Source organism: Bubalus kerabau, chromosome 4 (genome assembly GCF_029407905.1).
Source record: "Bubalus kerabau isolate K-KA32 ecotype Philippines breed swamp buffalo chromosome 4, PCC_UOA_SB_1v2, whole genome shotgun sequence".
Lineage (NCBI taxonomy): Eukaryota > Metazoa > Chordata > Mammalia > Artiodactyla > Bovidae > Bubalus > Bubalus kerabau.
In genome coordinates, this window is record NC_073627.1 from 32,101,186 (window position 1) to 32,116,614 (window position 15,429).

Below are 15,429 nucleotides of genomic sequence, written 5' to 3' on the forward strand. Positions count from 1 at the left end.
ATCCCAGGCTGGGCTCCTGACATGGGCAGGGAAACGCTGGGGTGAGCAAACTCAGACCTTCCTGTCTTTAGCCTTCAGTCTTAGGAGGCCCTCTGTATGCGCTCGTGCCACCCCAGCATGGACTGCAGGCTTACCTAGTGACCTGCCGGGAGGATGCTTGGGCGCCGGGGCTTCATCCGCCTGGCAAGTGCTGGCGGTCAACGGTCAGGGCCAGAGCCCCCGGCTCTACAGGTGAAGCCCCAGATGTCCAGAGGCCTGGATGAGCGAGCAGCGGTCTGGGCTCTTGGGAGCGTGAATTCCACATTCCCATGAGGGCCAGGGGACAGGGTTTGGGAAGGTGGTCCTCGGAGGGTGGCCCCCAGGAGGTGTGAGAGCGACGAGGGCGGGGCAGTGAGGGGTTCGCGCAGAAGGTTCTCTCTGGTCCTGGGGTCTGAGCGCAGAGGAGCAGGGGCGCTGTTCGTTGTGCAGACCGTGCAGCGGGCATTGTATATTCCGAGCAGGAGAACAACAGGTCAGGAGGTGGGGAGGCCCCCAGGCCCACTTCCAGGGCAATGGAAGGGAGACTGGGTGACTCTGAGCAGAGGGTGGGGGGCGGGGGGATTCCTTCAGGCGCGCCGCCTACTCGTTTCCACCCCCGCGCCTGCCAGTCCCATGGCCGCTCGTGACAGCCTGGCAAGTGTCACCCGTTCTGCCAGGAGCCGCAGACGAGTGGAATGACGCCACAGACACTGCGGCTCGCAGTGCAGGTTTATTGCAGCATAGAGAACCCACGCGCCTTACAGATCTTTGGGCTGGGGACCGCCCGCCAGACGCGACTTTGTCAGTTCCCGCAGCGCAACCTGAACACGGCCAAGTAAGTGCAGTAGAAAATCAGATGCTACCTGCAATCGCTTTGGGCATTTTCAGAGAAGGGACATGTTGAATGTGGCTGAAACTCCCAAATAAATTCTTCCCAGGGCAGCAGTGCCCCGGAGACAAAGTAACTAAAACATCCTGTTAAGCTTCAAGGCCTTCAGGCAAATGGGACATCCGGTAACTGGATGATGAGGCGGACTTGGGGGGCTGGGGGAACCGCTGGTGTCAGAGGCCACCCCTGCCTGCGGAGACCCATGCACCACCACCCCCTTGGAGGCGGGGACCAGAAGCATCTCCACCAGGAGTCTGGCTCTTGCTTCTGGCTCTCCAAGCCGCTGGCTGTGTGGAGGCCAATTTCTGAGTCCTGAAGATAGCAGGGTGGAAATGTGTTTTTCACCAAAGGAACAAGGATGTGAGCTGTGAGGGCTGGCTGGCCCGGCTCAGCCCCTTCTGACTTCCCTCTCACTGGACCCTGAGCCCAGCTGACGACTGCAGCAGTGGTTGAAGAGGGAGAGGGGGGTCAGAGCCCGAGGGGCTTCTGGCTTTAAGTCTAACACGCCCCTTCTAGAAAGAACCGCTCTGACACCACCTGTGTGGTACAGTGGACTTCAAAGATGCCCTCGGTTCCCTGGGGTTTCTGAAATGCTGCTACCTAACAGGATGGGGACAAGGGCCGGTCTGAGATTCCCAGGTAACCGTTTGAATCCTCCCTGAGAAGGTGGGCAGCAGCCAGTACTTGGTGTTCTATTAGCATTTGAGGGGGTATGAGGCTGAGAACATAGGGCAGAAGGAGCTGGGCCCGGCTCATTCATAGAAGGGGGGCTGCGGCCGGCAGCTGCATTTACTCTGACGCAGCCTATGAGGGACCACAGGCCACAGAACCACAGATGCCAGCGTGCGAGTGAGCACCTTGTCTGGCCTCCCTGGCCGGCAGGTGGGGAGGGCCGAGAAGCAAGGTGAACCTGCACTTCGACCTGAGGGAGAAGACAAACCAAGTGGTGGGGTCGGAGGAAGGCCTCTGTAACAACCCTCAAAGGAAAACAAGCAAACAAAAAACCCACCCTCTCCTTGTGTCAATCCACAGAGCCACCCCGATTCTCATTTGGGGAACATATTGGATATCACCATGAAAAAAGTTGTCCAGTGGTCACTGAGCACCAAATTATTTTACAGCCTCGTTTCAAACGCAGCGAGTTTGCTCCTGGTGCTTTGGAATAACCAAAATGTTTCTTGCCTAACAGCAGAGTGAAAAAAAAAAAAAAAAAAAAAAAAACAACCGGAAACCCTGCACGTCTCCCTGGACGTTCTCTGCTTTTCCCAGAGCGGGTGGCCGTCAGCTCTGCAGCGCCCCCGTGCCCTCCTCCCCCGCCCGCGGCTTGCAGGTAAGCATCAGCAGCAGGAGCAGAGGCAGGTGCCAGAGGCTGCAGAAGAACAGCTTCCGGGAGCTCTTCCGGTCCGCGTCCCGGTAGAACCGGAAGCCGAGGTAGGAGATGTACAGGTTGATGGGCAGGGCGATGACCGGGAAGGTCCAGGTGGTGACGTCCAGGGCGGGTGCGGCGGCGCACATGGCGAGCAATGCCAGGCAGTGGCGCAGGGCGACGCGCCGGCACAGGGCCGGGTGGGTGACGGACATCATGCAGTAGCCGCCCCGGGAGTAGTCCTCGCGGAGGCCCCAGCTCAGCGCGTTGAAGTGAGGGAACTGCCAGGAGTAGAGGATTCCTCCCAGAAGACAGGCCCCTGCATGGAGGGGGAGGCGGGGAAGCAAGACAGGCTGTCGTCAGAGGTTTACACAGGCATCCCCTCCGCCTGCCCCCCGATGGCGGCGGCCAGGCCTGAGCGCTGCACCCGCCCCCCCCCACCCCCAACCACACTCCCAGCCTCCCCCGCGTCCTCTGTTCAGAGGCCAAGATGGAGATGGAAGAGGAGACGGGCTGGGGCGCTGAATCCTCTCCCACATCCCACGTCCTCACGGCGGGGGAGGGAGGCCGGGCACCTGGGCTCCCACGGGGCTGAGCACCTGCGGCTCCTGCCCGCTCCCCTCCCCCCCGCCCCAAGTGCCCACACCATGACAAGGGAAGACACGTTCAAGGGCAGCACTGTCCCGGTGAGAACGCTGGGCTGCGCTTTTCTCTCTGCTTCCCCCAGCTGGCTTGCGAGTGAGGGGCTTGGGTGAGAGGTGGAAGGACCCTCCCGGCAGCTCCCTACTGGGCACCACCAACAGAACCTGAGTGCTGTGGGCAGCCCGGGAGATGCGGGGGTGGGCGCCACAGACAGGGCGCACAGGTACACGCCCTGCACCACCAGGAGGGCGGGGTACTCCACAGCGGGAGTGGAGAACCCGGAGTGGCACAGGGGTGCTGTGCCCAAGGCAGGGCAGACAGCTGCCTGTCATCTGCAGTTTTTTAGGACAGGTGAACACCTGAGCATCTCTTCTCTGGAGCTGGGTTTTCCCTAAAACACCCTGGGGTGAAGGCTACCAGTTACTGAGCACCTCCTACTAACAGACACTCTGTCACCTGACTTAATGTGACTGCAGGACTTTAGGCAGATTTTATAATCCTCATGAGGGTTCCCCGGTGGCTAAGAATCTGCCTGCAATGTGGGAGACCTGGGTTCAATCCCTGGGTTGGGAAGATCTCCTGGAGAAGGAAATGGCAACCCACTCCAGATTCTTGACTGGGAAATTCCATGGACAGAAGTGCCTGGTGGACTACAGTGCAGAGTCACAAAGAGTTGGACATGAGCGACTAAAATAACACATAATCCTCATGAAGCAAACAAATCAGATGATGCTAAGTTCTCTAACAAGAGGTGAAGGAGGAACTCGGCAGGAGCATGTCTGATTTTCACCCTGGTTCCCGGGCTGCACCGGGGCTGTGTCTCCCCAGGGGGCCGCAGCCATTCCTGGGAAGACGGTTCAGGTTCATTCCTCCTCTCCGCACACAGGACGTGTTCCCCGAGTGCCTACTAAGAGGCCAGCATGGCCTGGGCAGGCTGTCAAGTGCCCCCATCCATTCTGACCCTATCTGTAACTAGCACATATACATCTTAGTCCATGCGAACACTCTCCAATCTGAACAGTAAAAGAAGGAGCTTCTATTTGTTGAATCTGCTGGCAAAGAAAGGATGGTGCCTGCCACCCACTGGGGATGCCCCTGGATGCCAGAGAGGCAGCGGGCAGCAAGGAGTCCAGAGGGCGGGGAGCGCGCAAGGCAGTGACACTAGCAGCTGCGACTCAGAGACTCCAGCGGGGCGGCAGGACGCGTGACCTGGGAGCGACCGCTCGGGGAAGGCCTTCCCAAGGCTGACGGAGAGCCACGGCCAACTCCTGTCCTGCGCGGGCTGGCTCAGTGTGTCTGCGGCGACGTGAAGGCTGCAGTCAGGCTGTGTGTGTGTAACAGGCTGGTGAGGGTGGGGCTGGGTCACGGGGCACCTGCCTCCCAGATGGGGGGGGCATCTCCTCCAGTGCAGGGCTGTGTGTGTGTGTGTAGACAGGCTGGTGAGGGCGGAGCCCCCAGTGCAGGGGTCACCAAGGAGGGGTGACGGGGGCAGACGCTGATGCCTTTCCTCCAGGCGGTGGACGTGCACAGTTCTTGGTGGAGACGTGGAGGTTCTCTTAGAGGCTGTCTTAAGTTTGCCCATCAGACATCTGCCCCGTGAAAACCTGGCGGCTCGTTCACAGGCCCCGTGGAGAGGAGACACGTCTGGGCTCTCATGCTTCCGGCACCTTCCTACGGGCAGGGCTGCCCTCACCTCACAGATGAGGAAGATAATCAACTTGCCTGAGGCTCTTCTGCACCCCTGGCACCGTCTCCTACAAAATTGTTGCCAAACAGCGACTGGCACTGGTAGCAGGGGACTCTGCCTGGTGGTCGGGCTTCCCAGGTGGCACTAGTGGTAAAGAACCCGCCTGCCAATGCAGGGCACGTAAGAGATGTGGGTCAACCGCCGAGTTGGGAAGGTCCCCTGGAGGAGGGCAGGGCAACCCACTCCAGTATTCTTGCCTGGAGAATCTCATGGACAGAGGAGCCTGGTGGGCTACCGTCCATGGGGTAGCAAAGAGTCAGACATGACTAAAGAGACTTGGCACACACGCATGCCTGATGGTCATCAGAATGTTGGCCACATTATGGGGGAGAGGAAGGCTTGGACAGACAAAGTCCGTTTATTAAGAGTGCTGGTACCTTAAAAAAAAAGTTTGTTTTCCTACAAACACACAGACGATATTCTTCTTGACAGTGAGCACCCTCAGGGAATTAGCTGAGACAGAAGGCAAGGGTGGACCACCCAGGTACAAGTGAAGTGGAAAATAGGGCGACAGAAGGCCCGCTTCTCCCTCGTGGTCTGATGACAAAGTAGAGCCATCCCCGGATGTCGGAGGGACCAGCACGGAGGAGGCAGTGTGACTGGTTCTTGGGGCACCAGCCACTGAGAGGCTCTGAGCACAGCGCCAGCCCAAGGGGGACCAACAGGACCAAGTTGTGTCCCCTGGGGACCGGCATCGCGATCATTAGAGGTGGGGGAGGGGACAGGTAAGCCAGGGCTCAGGAGCTATGCTGCTCTTGAAATGGCCGAGAAAGAGCCAGCGCAGCTGGGAAACCAGCCTGGAAACGGTGGAAACATCAGGCTCCCACGTGGAGTCTCGCTTGTCTTTCTCGAAAGCCCTCTTTTTTCGTGTGCCAGCCGGACTGTTCTGTTTTGCTCAATACACATTTTCAGGTATGCTCCTCCTTAAAATAACATAATTTAAAAAAAAAATCATTTTCCTAAGAGTAGCATGCTGCTTCCTCCGGGAGGAGGAAATTGGGGTAGGGGTTTGGCTCCTGTCACAAATGAAAAGAGCTTTAGAAATCACAGCTGAGCCTTAATGGACTGTAATCACACGTCCCCACCCCCGCCCAGTTCTCCTCCACCGGCTGCAGTGGCCTCAGCTCCTATGAAAGATGTGAAACAAATGACCGTCTCCATTGAGATAAGGCGAGTGAGCACAGGAAGCCTGGAATTAGTCCGGGGGCTTGGGGGAACCCACCTTCCTTGTGGGGGAAACACAGAGCCCTCAGTTTCCTGACTCGAAGGCCTCTGCTCACCCTCGCCCCCACAGAGCAGTCAGCTTGTACTGGGCCTGTGTTCTGCGACAACAGATATGGACTGCACACCCACTGTAGGGCAGGCTTGGTCTGCCCTTGAGGCCCTCTTTCTGCTAGCGTCTCCCCAGGGACAGAGACAACACAGGAGGCACAGGCCGGGGGATGCCACCTTCCGTGCAGGGCTTGAGGGGAGCTCACAGGAGCAAGACCTCAGTCGGCCCTGGGGAGATTAGGGAGGGCTTCCTGGAAGAGGTGACATGTGACCTGAGATCTGAAGATGGTCTCTTTGAGTTTCAGTCCGTTCACACAAGCGATGCATGTTCTTCTTTTCAACGTATTTCCTCATTTTCCTGCCTAGCCGCAGAATCTTCTTATCTACTGGGTTTAATCATATCCAGAAGGCATGTCTGCTTCCTTTCTTTTAAGCAAATATCTGTGGGTCAATGAATACACAGAATACGGCAGTCTGTGATGGTTGCCGCAACCGTGCTGACGACGCTCCAGAGGATGGGTGAGGATGGACGACTCCACGATCCTGTTTGCAGGCAATTCCGGAGAAGGTCCGGGGGTCGGGGGCCTTCCTTCCTTCCCTCCTCACACACAGAGAACACGAGAGCTCGCCAACTGTGCTGTGTGTGCGGACGTGAGGAGAACCCATATCTCCCGGCCCCTCCCTGATTAGGGGGGCACCTAGGTGAGCAAGGCCAGCCAGAGTCTTCCCAGCTACTCCTGGAAAATACTCTCAAAGCCTCTCTCAGCCACCTCCACACCGCCCTAACGTGCAGAAAGCCTCACCCTGTGCCGGGGCCCATAGCGTGAAGCACTTCTGTGTTTTGTGGCAAACCGAGTCAAGGTGATCCCAGCCGAGTGAGTTCCCAACACAGTGGAGATGAGATGCTCCAAGCTAGAGCTCCAGCTCTGTCGGAACTCTTCCAGAAACTAATCCCTTCAAACGGACTGCAGTGGTTGCAGCTCACTTGCTCTTTCTGCTGCCCTGCGGGCTCACATTCAGCCCTTCCCACTCCGACCCCAACCACTCGCGGCCAGCCGCTGTCCACGCAGGGCCTTGAAGAGGAAGAGATGCGGCCCCAGCGAAGCCTGTGCTGGGCTCAGGGGCCCTCCCCCACCAACAACGGGCTCCTTCTCCACGCGGCCCCCACCCCTTGGGAGCTTCGGGGTGATGGCTCATGTAAACTGGGGGCTCGCTGGGGGGTAGGGCTTGGCTTGGCCAAGCCTGAAGCTTCACGGCCAGCGATTTCACAGCCTTGTTTCCGAGGGTGAACATGAAGGCGCTCATGAGACCGATCAGCCTCTCCCGTATGACGAGCCTCCAGGATGCCGCAGAAGGGGCATGGCGACACAGGGGAGGTGAAAAGTCCCCTGAAAATAGGAAACGGGGTCGGCAGTGGCTGCCTGCCCTTGAAGGTTCTCCGGAAGGGACAGAGAGGGATGGAGAGGCGAGGCAAGGAGGGGGAGACGCTCACCCTTTCCCCGCTCCCCTGGCGGTCCCCGCCCGCCATCCACCGCCTTCGGCAAGCAGCCCCTCGCAGTTTTGTTTGAAGCAAAGTCGAAAGCAGAGGCAGCACAGAGCCCTGACTCCCAGGAAGTCGGGGCTTCCCTCCCCTTCCTCCCGATCCCTGGGGGTTTCCTCACCTGCTCCCCACGCCTCAACTCACACTTGAAGGTCTGGCCCTTTATCACACAAACACGAATCTGTTTGCTGAACAGAACTGACTCTACTCTGGGCCGGGTGGCGTCCGCCAAGGCCCAGCTCCTGTGATCCTGACCAGCTACGTGACCCAGGGGTGACAAGGCCGGACGCTGTGTACCCAACGGTCGCCAGTTACACTGCTGAGCTCCGGCTCGCGGTGTGTGTCTCATCCCTCCCTGCTTAGGAGTTTGTTTTTTCGGCTTTGAAGAGAATAGAGCTCTAAGTATTGTTTGGTTTGCTAATATTCCCGTAATGTTCCCCGTTCACCCTGTCTTTAGAAATGTCATTTATCTTAATCAATCTCGTGGTCTAAGGCTAGGTATGGAAGAATCTCACACAAAAGCAGCTCACTCGTTTTCTAATCTGATTTCAAAGCGAGGCAGCATTTTAAAGAGAATCTTCAAAAGTGCTTGGGTTAAACAGCAGCTGGTACTTGTAAGCCCTCAATAAATATTTGCAGAATGAATGAGTGAATGAATTCTGTCCTACCTTCTCATCCTGGAATAAAGGAGGTAAATAAGGTGAGACAGTATCTAACATTTTGTAGTTTACCAGCAGGGGCTAAAAATCCTCATTCTCTTTTTGTTACTAGAACCATCCGTCTGTCAAGTGTCACTGCCTGATAAGAGCTTGTTCCCGAGTCCTCACTTGTATCTGAAAGTTTGCTGACATAATTAATGTCAACCACACAACGACATCGGAATTACAGACCAAAGGCGACTGATTTCTAGTGGAAATCAGACTAGAAAACGAGTGAGCTGCTTTCGTGTGAGATTCTTCCATACCTAGCCTTAGGAATTACAGACCAAAGGCGACTCACAGACCTCTACGAGCCAGTCACCAGACCCATCCCATAAACTCCCAAGACCTGGGACTCACTCAGACTTAGGGAAATGACAAAACAGAATCTGAGCCTTTTTAAGAAATGGGGGGCGGGGGGGCAATGGGAAGAGAGGTGGCTTTGGCGTGGAGGAGGAGGAGGAGGAGGGGGGAGGGGAGGGCAGGACTTTAGCCTGAAGCCTCTGAGATAAACTAGACAGTCTCTGGAGGTAAACACTGTCGAGAGGCTAATGCGTGTGGCTCCAGAGCCAGAGTGTCTGCTGTCGGGCCCTCACCCACAGTCCCCACCCCCCCGACCCTCCCTAAGGCCCTCAGGTCACCACTCTCCTCGCTGGCCACTGCCTGCAGAGTCAAACCAAGCACTTCCATGCCTCAGACAGCGAGCTGGCTGTGCTAGGGGCTGGCCCTCTTACTCAGTCTTCCTGAGTTTTAGGTGGTAAGCACTTTTAATATTTTCTGCTAACAGCAGTGAAGCCAAACAGCAGTGAAGCCAAAAAAAAAAAAAAAAAAAGGCAGCAAAGTCATTGGGCAGGTGGGAGGAAGGGTCTCAGAGGAGAATGGACACAGGAAAACCCCTTGTCATGGTCACCTTGATTGGCACAAAAGAGTATTTTCGGGCTGAGCCCTGGCTGGGCCTGGCCCCTCTGAAACCAAAACTCCCCTGGGAGAGAAGAGCCACCTCTTTACCGTTCTTTGTGCAGCTGCAAAACAGCAGACACCAAGAACACCTAGCGTTTGTTTAGCTTTGACAATTTCCACCCATTAATCTGTTTGTCTTCACCTTCCACCTGGCCCCCCAGTCCTGCTTCACAATCACCCCTCCCACCCTGGGCTGGATTCCCAAGGGGCGGGTCAGCACGGGCTTTGTACCCTCACCACTGGGGCATCGAGACCACCACTGGGAGAAGTTCTGTCTCACGTGTGATGAAAACAAAGCAGACAGCGACGATGCCATCGTGGGAAAAAGAAACTAGAGCCCAGGGCTGTCCTCACGCTTCTCTTACATCTTCGCTGGAGGCCGGACAGCAGACCCTTCAGTGCTCGGGGCCCTGAGGTCTTGATGGCCCCGTGGCCACCACAAAACCACAGAAAGATCCAGATGCTAAGAAGTGAAGTGAAGTTGCTCAGTTGTGTCCGACTCTTTGTGACCCCATGGACTGTAGCCTACCAGGCTCCTTAGTCCATGGAATTTTCCAGGCAAGAGTACTGGAGTGGGTTGCTATTTCCTCCTCCAGGGGATCTTCCCGACCCAGGGATGGAACCCAGGTCTCCCGCATTGCAGGCAGACACTTTACCATCTGAGCCACCAGGGGAAAGGATTAGATGCTAAGAAGGGGGAAGGGTGATTCTAAACATGGGACGTCTTTACTCCGTCAGTCGTCTGCGAAGCACTGTTTTCTGCAGCTATTTAATCTTGTATCTTTCCTCCCAACGGGGTGGCCAGTTCCTTTGAGGAAGGACCTTCAAGGTGAGGCTTGGGGATCCCCATTGCACATGGCCCGAGCTGTGGCCCCTCACTTGCGATCACTGTCCACCAAGCCCCAGGAAAGGGCTATAGCATAGGTCTGCCTGGTCAGGGGCAGTATCTATAGAGTGCTGGGGCTGGAGTGTGAAGTCCTAGCTGACCAGCTGGGGAAAGTGAGCTGGAGTGGGGAGGGCATGGATGACGTTCTCATGTAGGCACTCATGCCTCCCGGGCCCCATGCACACACTCTCTTCTTCTCGGAAAGCACTTCCCCTCTTCAAGTAAATGGGCCGTGATTTAGTTCAGAAGTCACTTGGCTCCAAAGTCTTCATGGACAGACTCGGGGCCAATTTAAGAGAGCCCAGAGGCCCCGCTAAAGCTCTCTGCTCAGTGATCGCCTGCCTGCCTCTCCCTGAAGATGCTGCGACAGGAGGAGTCCGTGGGAACTGGACTGGGTTTGGTGACTGCATCTCTCAGGGCCCTGCATGGAGTCGGTTGTGGGGATGGTTCAGCAGGGGGGTGAGACCAGCAACCCGGCCTCTATCACCACCTTGCCCCTCTCCGCAAACGCCACCCCCCGCACTGTGCCCCCCAGCAGCAAGTTCAGCAGAGATTTCCAAACACCTCTGTCCTCATGGCTGCTCATGGTGATCAGTCTTTGGAGGTTTAAAGACAAGAAGGGTTGGAGATACCACAGAAGAAAGCAAAGATTTCTGGCTGCTTTTTTTTTTTCCCTCTCAGAAGGGGTCCTTCAAACAAACACGACCCCTAAGATAAGAACCCAGAAGCGATATGACCACCTCGGTGGATAACAGAAATGGCCCCGATACCGCATCAGTGACAGGACCATCTGCCACGCCCTCGGTCCAAATCCCTCTGTGTTTCCAGAGCATTCTGCAGTGAGAACGCTCTCTGGTTCTGTCTGTTCAGACTGGCGGTTCTCAAATGTGGTCCCTGGATCAGGGGCATGTGTATCACGTGGGAACTTGTCAGAAATGCAGGTTCCCAGGCCCCATCCCAGATCTACTGAATCAAAGCTCTGGGGGCAGGGCCCAGGAACCTGAGTTTTAACAAGCCCTCCATCCAGGGACAATGATGTATACTGAAGTTTGAGAACCATCGTTTTGGACTCTGGCTGGTGCCTTCCATGTTAGAAAATGCAGTTCTAGAAGGTGAGCAAACTATATAAAATGCTAGCCAACTTAGTCCCTGAAGTCCCAGCAATACAAATCTTTCGACTGTATTCTCTCAGATTCTGCCTTATCTTTTTGTGTGTCATTTTCTCCTGTACTCACAGCTGATGCTCAAGAAATACGTGTCGATTGATATCCGGTGACTGACTTCGGAATATGTTAATTTTTCCATCTCGAAAACGGAAGGTACTTATTCACTGATTCGTTATTTCATTTATCCAATTCATTCAAAGACTTATGGCTTAGCTTGAGTTGGCTCTGCCTATCAAATCAATGTTTTGAAACTTTTGAAGCAATCTGCAGCATCACATTAAGTAGTATCACTCTTTTTGTATAAACCTGACGAGGCTTTTTGTTGTTTCAGTCACCAAGTTGTCTGACTCTTTGCGACCCCATGGACTGTAGCCCTCCAGGCTCCCCTGTCCATTGGCTTTCCCGGGCAAGAATACGGGAGTCGGTTGCCATTTCCTTCTCCAGGGGATTGTCCTGACCCGGGGATCAAACTCATGTCTCTTTCATTGGCAGGTGGATTCCTTACCACTGAGTCACCTGGGAAAACCCGATGAGGCTTCAGGTGTATGATTTGATCTGTGCTGGATTAGAGTTCTGGGGGCAGTAAACCATGCCGTTCCTGTGTGCCCCTCAGTGCATCTTAGAGATCTGTAGCGAAGGGATGTAACAGAAGTCAGTTTCAGAGGCCACAGAAGGACCTTGCATGTGTGGTTACTCAGCCTGTCAGGCTGCTCTGCGCTACACCAGGGTCAGTCCAGGCAGTCACAGCCTTGTTGCTTAGCATTGAATGTGCATTCTCGGCTGTGGTCTAAACAAAGCACAGCCTGGCCTGAGCTGCTCTGTGTAAATGAGTTCGTACACAAATGATGAGATTTGGATTGCAGAAACACTATAACTCAAATTCAAGGGGAAAAAAATTTACTTTAAATATGACTGCTAGTCGTTTAGCCAGATCCAGACTGTGGCTGAACAAGGGCTCTGCCTGGACATGCGTCCTAAGTGGGAGGACCTGAGGAGCGCTTGCTCTCTGGCCTCCGGGGATGTGGCTCGAGCCAACGTGTCCTGAGGCCCAAGCTCCTCGCGGGGAACTGCTGGGAGGATGATGGGGCCTCCAGCCTTCAGCGGGAACCTTGGTCCTTGCACCCTGCATGAAGAGCTGGCCGAGTTCTCCACGGCCGCAGACTGACTGCCCTCGCATCCCTCCAGAGGTACCTGCCCCGGGGGCTGTCACACTTGGCCCTGACCCTGGCCCTGGCTGGGATTCCCTAGACAGAAAAGGCAGTTTGGGGTGCCTTGCTCCTTGTGCCAGGTTTGAGGAAACTGAATAGGACTTGGGGCTGTGTCCAACAGATGGTTGGGTGGCCTGGTGCAGGCGTCCACGTGTTGGGGCAGCAGGACCCGGGTGGGAACGGAGCACGTTGGGGAGGCAGAGCCGGGGAGCCACCTGCTTGCTTTAGAATGTCTGGGCATCACTGGAAAGGCTTGGAGGGGAGAGGCAGGAGAGGCTAGTTGGGTCAAGGTTGGGGCTCCAGGCAGAGCTGTGCAGCAGGAATCTGAGCAGGAGGTACCCAGATGTGCACTTAAAAGTTTACAATTGAAAACCGGGGGAGAAACTCACAGGTCATCCAGTCCAGGGATGCCAGATCTGTGCCCTCCCCTCCCTCTTCCCTCACCCAAGACAGAGGTCACTATCGGACCCTGTTAGTGACTTGGTTTTTCCAGTAGTCATGTACAGATGTGAGAGTTGGACCATAAAGAAGGCTGAGCGATAAAGAACTGATGCTTTCAAACTGTGGTGCTGGAGAAAACTCTTGAGACAGCAAGGAGATCAAACCAGTCAATCCTAAAGGAAATCAACCCTGAACATCCACTGGAAGGATTGATGCTGAAGCCGAAGCTTCCAATACTTTGGCCACTTGATGTGAAGAGATGACTCATTGGGAGAGACCCTGATGCTGGGAAAGACTGAGGGCAGAAGAAGAAGAGGGCAACAGGATGAGATGGTGTGGGGTTGCAAAGAGTTGGACATGACTTCGAGACTGAACAATGGACCCCTGCACTCTTCCCTGCTAAGCCAGTAGACATCTCCTTGTCTGCAAAGCCACAGCCAAGTCACAACTAAGAATTGCTCAGAGTCTGCAGACGAATGAAATCTCACGACCTTCCTTCATCTGCACTAACACACCATCTCTATGAATGAGGAAGACTTAACAACAACTCACTGAGTCTTCACAACAGCTCCGGGAGAGACGGGCCGTGACAGCCCCATGTGGGAGGCGAAGAGGTGGCTGAGGAGGTGAGGTTCTGTTCTGAAGGGCAAAAGCTAAGCGGGGAAGGGGGCGCCAGGGTTCCAAACCCAGGCCCCCTCCCCCAGGGCCAGCACTGCCTCCCACTCGCAAAAGACTCTGGTTTCAGGTTCGTCACAGAACAGACGGCAAGGACGCGTTAGGATATTATATTTGCAGATTTGTGAGACTCCGCCATTACAGGATATAAAGCCTCTCTAAGAGACCATCCAGTCAAGGTGTCCTCGCCTTTGTGAGCTCGCCAGGATGGAGTGTAAGGGCTTTTATGAAAGTCTGAGGGATGTGGCTTCTGGGGCAACGGTTTATGGTCACCGGCCTTCTGATCGCTCATTTGAAAAATATGTACTTACACAGACTGCAAGAAACCTCACCACTTCCTTCCTAAGTGTCGGTCAGGAACACTAATTACTTGACTAATTAGACTGTGAAACTTCCCTTACAGATGGTAAGAAGGACCTATTTTCACCCCACAAATTTAGCCGTGACATCCCAGCCAAAAACCTGGAGGAGTGTTTCAATGGTTTTATTGTAGACAGCATGAACAATTTAAGCAAATCATATAAAAATAAATTAGAAACTAATGAAAATAGTCTGTCCTCTCTGAAGAGGGGGAAATGACCTGGTTCTGGGGGAGGGAGGAACCTGCTGACGAGGCTGCGTCTGCTGAGCCAGGCGGGCGGGGGCCCAGCCCCGACACCTCCTCAGGATGTGGGCCGACCCTCCGCAGACAGGCCTCACTTGGCTCCTGACTTTCAGGCACTTTCTTCTCATTCTACGTGTTGTCCTGTTTCCTCCCAGCCATTCCCCACGCAGAGAGCGTCTGCTCACCCAGAGGCCAGGCCGCACGGTCGCCCTGCAGCTCTGCACTCACTGCTTCCCATGGCCGCATTCGTGCTCTTGCCAAAGGACTGCTGCTGTTGTTTAGCTGCTAGGTCCTGTCTGACTCTGCGACCCCATGGACTGTAGCCCACCAGACTCCTCTGTCCATGGGATCCTCCAGGCAAAAATACTGGAGTGGGCTGCCATTTCCTCCTCCAGATTCAGGGATCAAACACATGTTTCCTGCATTGGCAGGTAGATTCTTTACCACTGAGCCACCGGGGAAGCCTCTGGCAAAGCACTAGCACAGAATAAGACGTCTACCACCAAGCACCGCAGCCCAGGGAAGGAAGCGGGCTCTGACTCGCGGTGGCCACCCGTGGGAGCTGCCACGGGGGGCACCCACGCCTCGGGCCTGTGGAGAAAGAAGCTGAAACACTCACCAGCATCCAGGCTGCCTGTGGCCGCGGTCCAGCCCATGACGGGGGGGATGGCCCCCACGACCGCCCCCACCCACGTGTTGGCGATGCTGACCCTCTTGAGCGGGGTGTAGCAGCAGGTGTACAGGAAAATGTTGAAGAGGCCCAGGGCACCCGTGAGTGGGTTAACACCCCAGGTCAGCAGGGCGACTCCGGGAACCGCACAGCATGTGGCGAAGGACACGGCGAGCAGCGGGCTGGAAGAGAGAGCAGGGAGCACGGGTCAGTGTGTGGGGTCAGAGCTGAGCAGGGGCAATTGGGCCTGGGGCAGGGAGTGAGCTGGAGGCAGCGCTGGCCTGGCCTCCTCCTGGGCCCAGGACCTCCTCTGGATGTCATTTAACACGAGGAGGGACTTGCCTGCCAGAGCGCAGCTGCTCCTCCTGTATTTGCCAACCAGGGTTCACAGAGTGAGGAGGGCGGAGGTCTCTGAACCCTAGGTTTGAAGGGAGGCCCTACCCTACCCCTCCCTGGCCACGGGTTGTCCCAACCTCCCCATGCTCATCTGGGCAGGAGCGATGACGACCCCCCAAACCCAGGCTGAGGGGAGGGCCGCCCGATTTGTGCCAGTTCTGCACAGTTTGGCTGCACAGCTGGTGGGAAGCAAGTGGCTGTGACGGATGAACCCCTCGGAACCCAGTATTTAAGATATGGGCACAACCAGC

The 15,429-nt window shown here is 55.7% G+C and overlaps 1 protein-coding gene across 2 annotated transcripts in view; it reads right to left on the minus strand.

Moving 5' to 3' along the window:
• Positions 1 to 729: 729 nt before the first annotated feature.
• The window catches only part of LOC129649245 (protoheme IX farnesyltransferase, mitochondrial), a 110,473-nt gene continuing 95,773 nt past the window's right edge, over positions 730 to 15,429 (minus strand). The window contains exons 6-7 of one of the 2 annotated variants that reach the window (XM_055576471.1): positions 14,732 to 14,964; positions 730 to 2,592 (exon numbers count right to left, since the gene is read on the minus strand). In XM_055576471.1, coding sequence (XP_055432446.1) covers positions 2,189 to 2,592; positions 14,732 to 14,964 — 637 coding nt within the window. In that variant the 3' untranslated portion in view covers positions 730 to 2,188. Of the gene's footprint in view, positions 2,593 to 5,391; positions 5,586 to 14,731; positions 14,965 to 15,429 lie in introns of those variants that run through there. The other variant, XM_055576473.1, reaches the window with a different exon arrangement.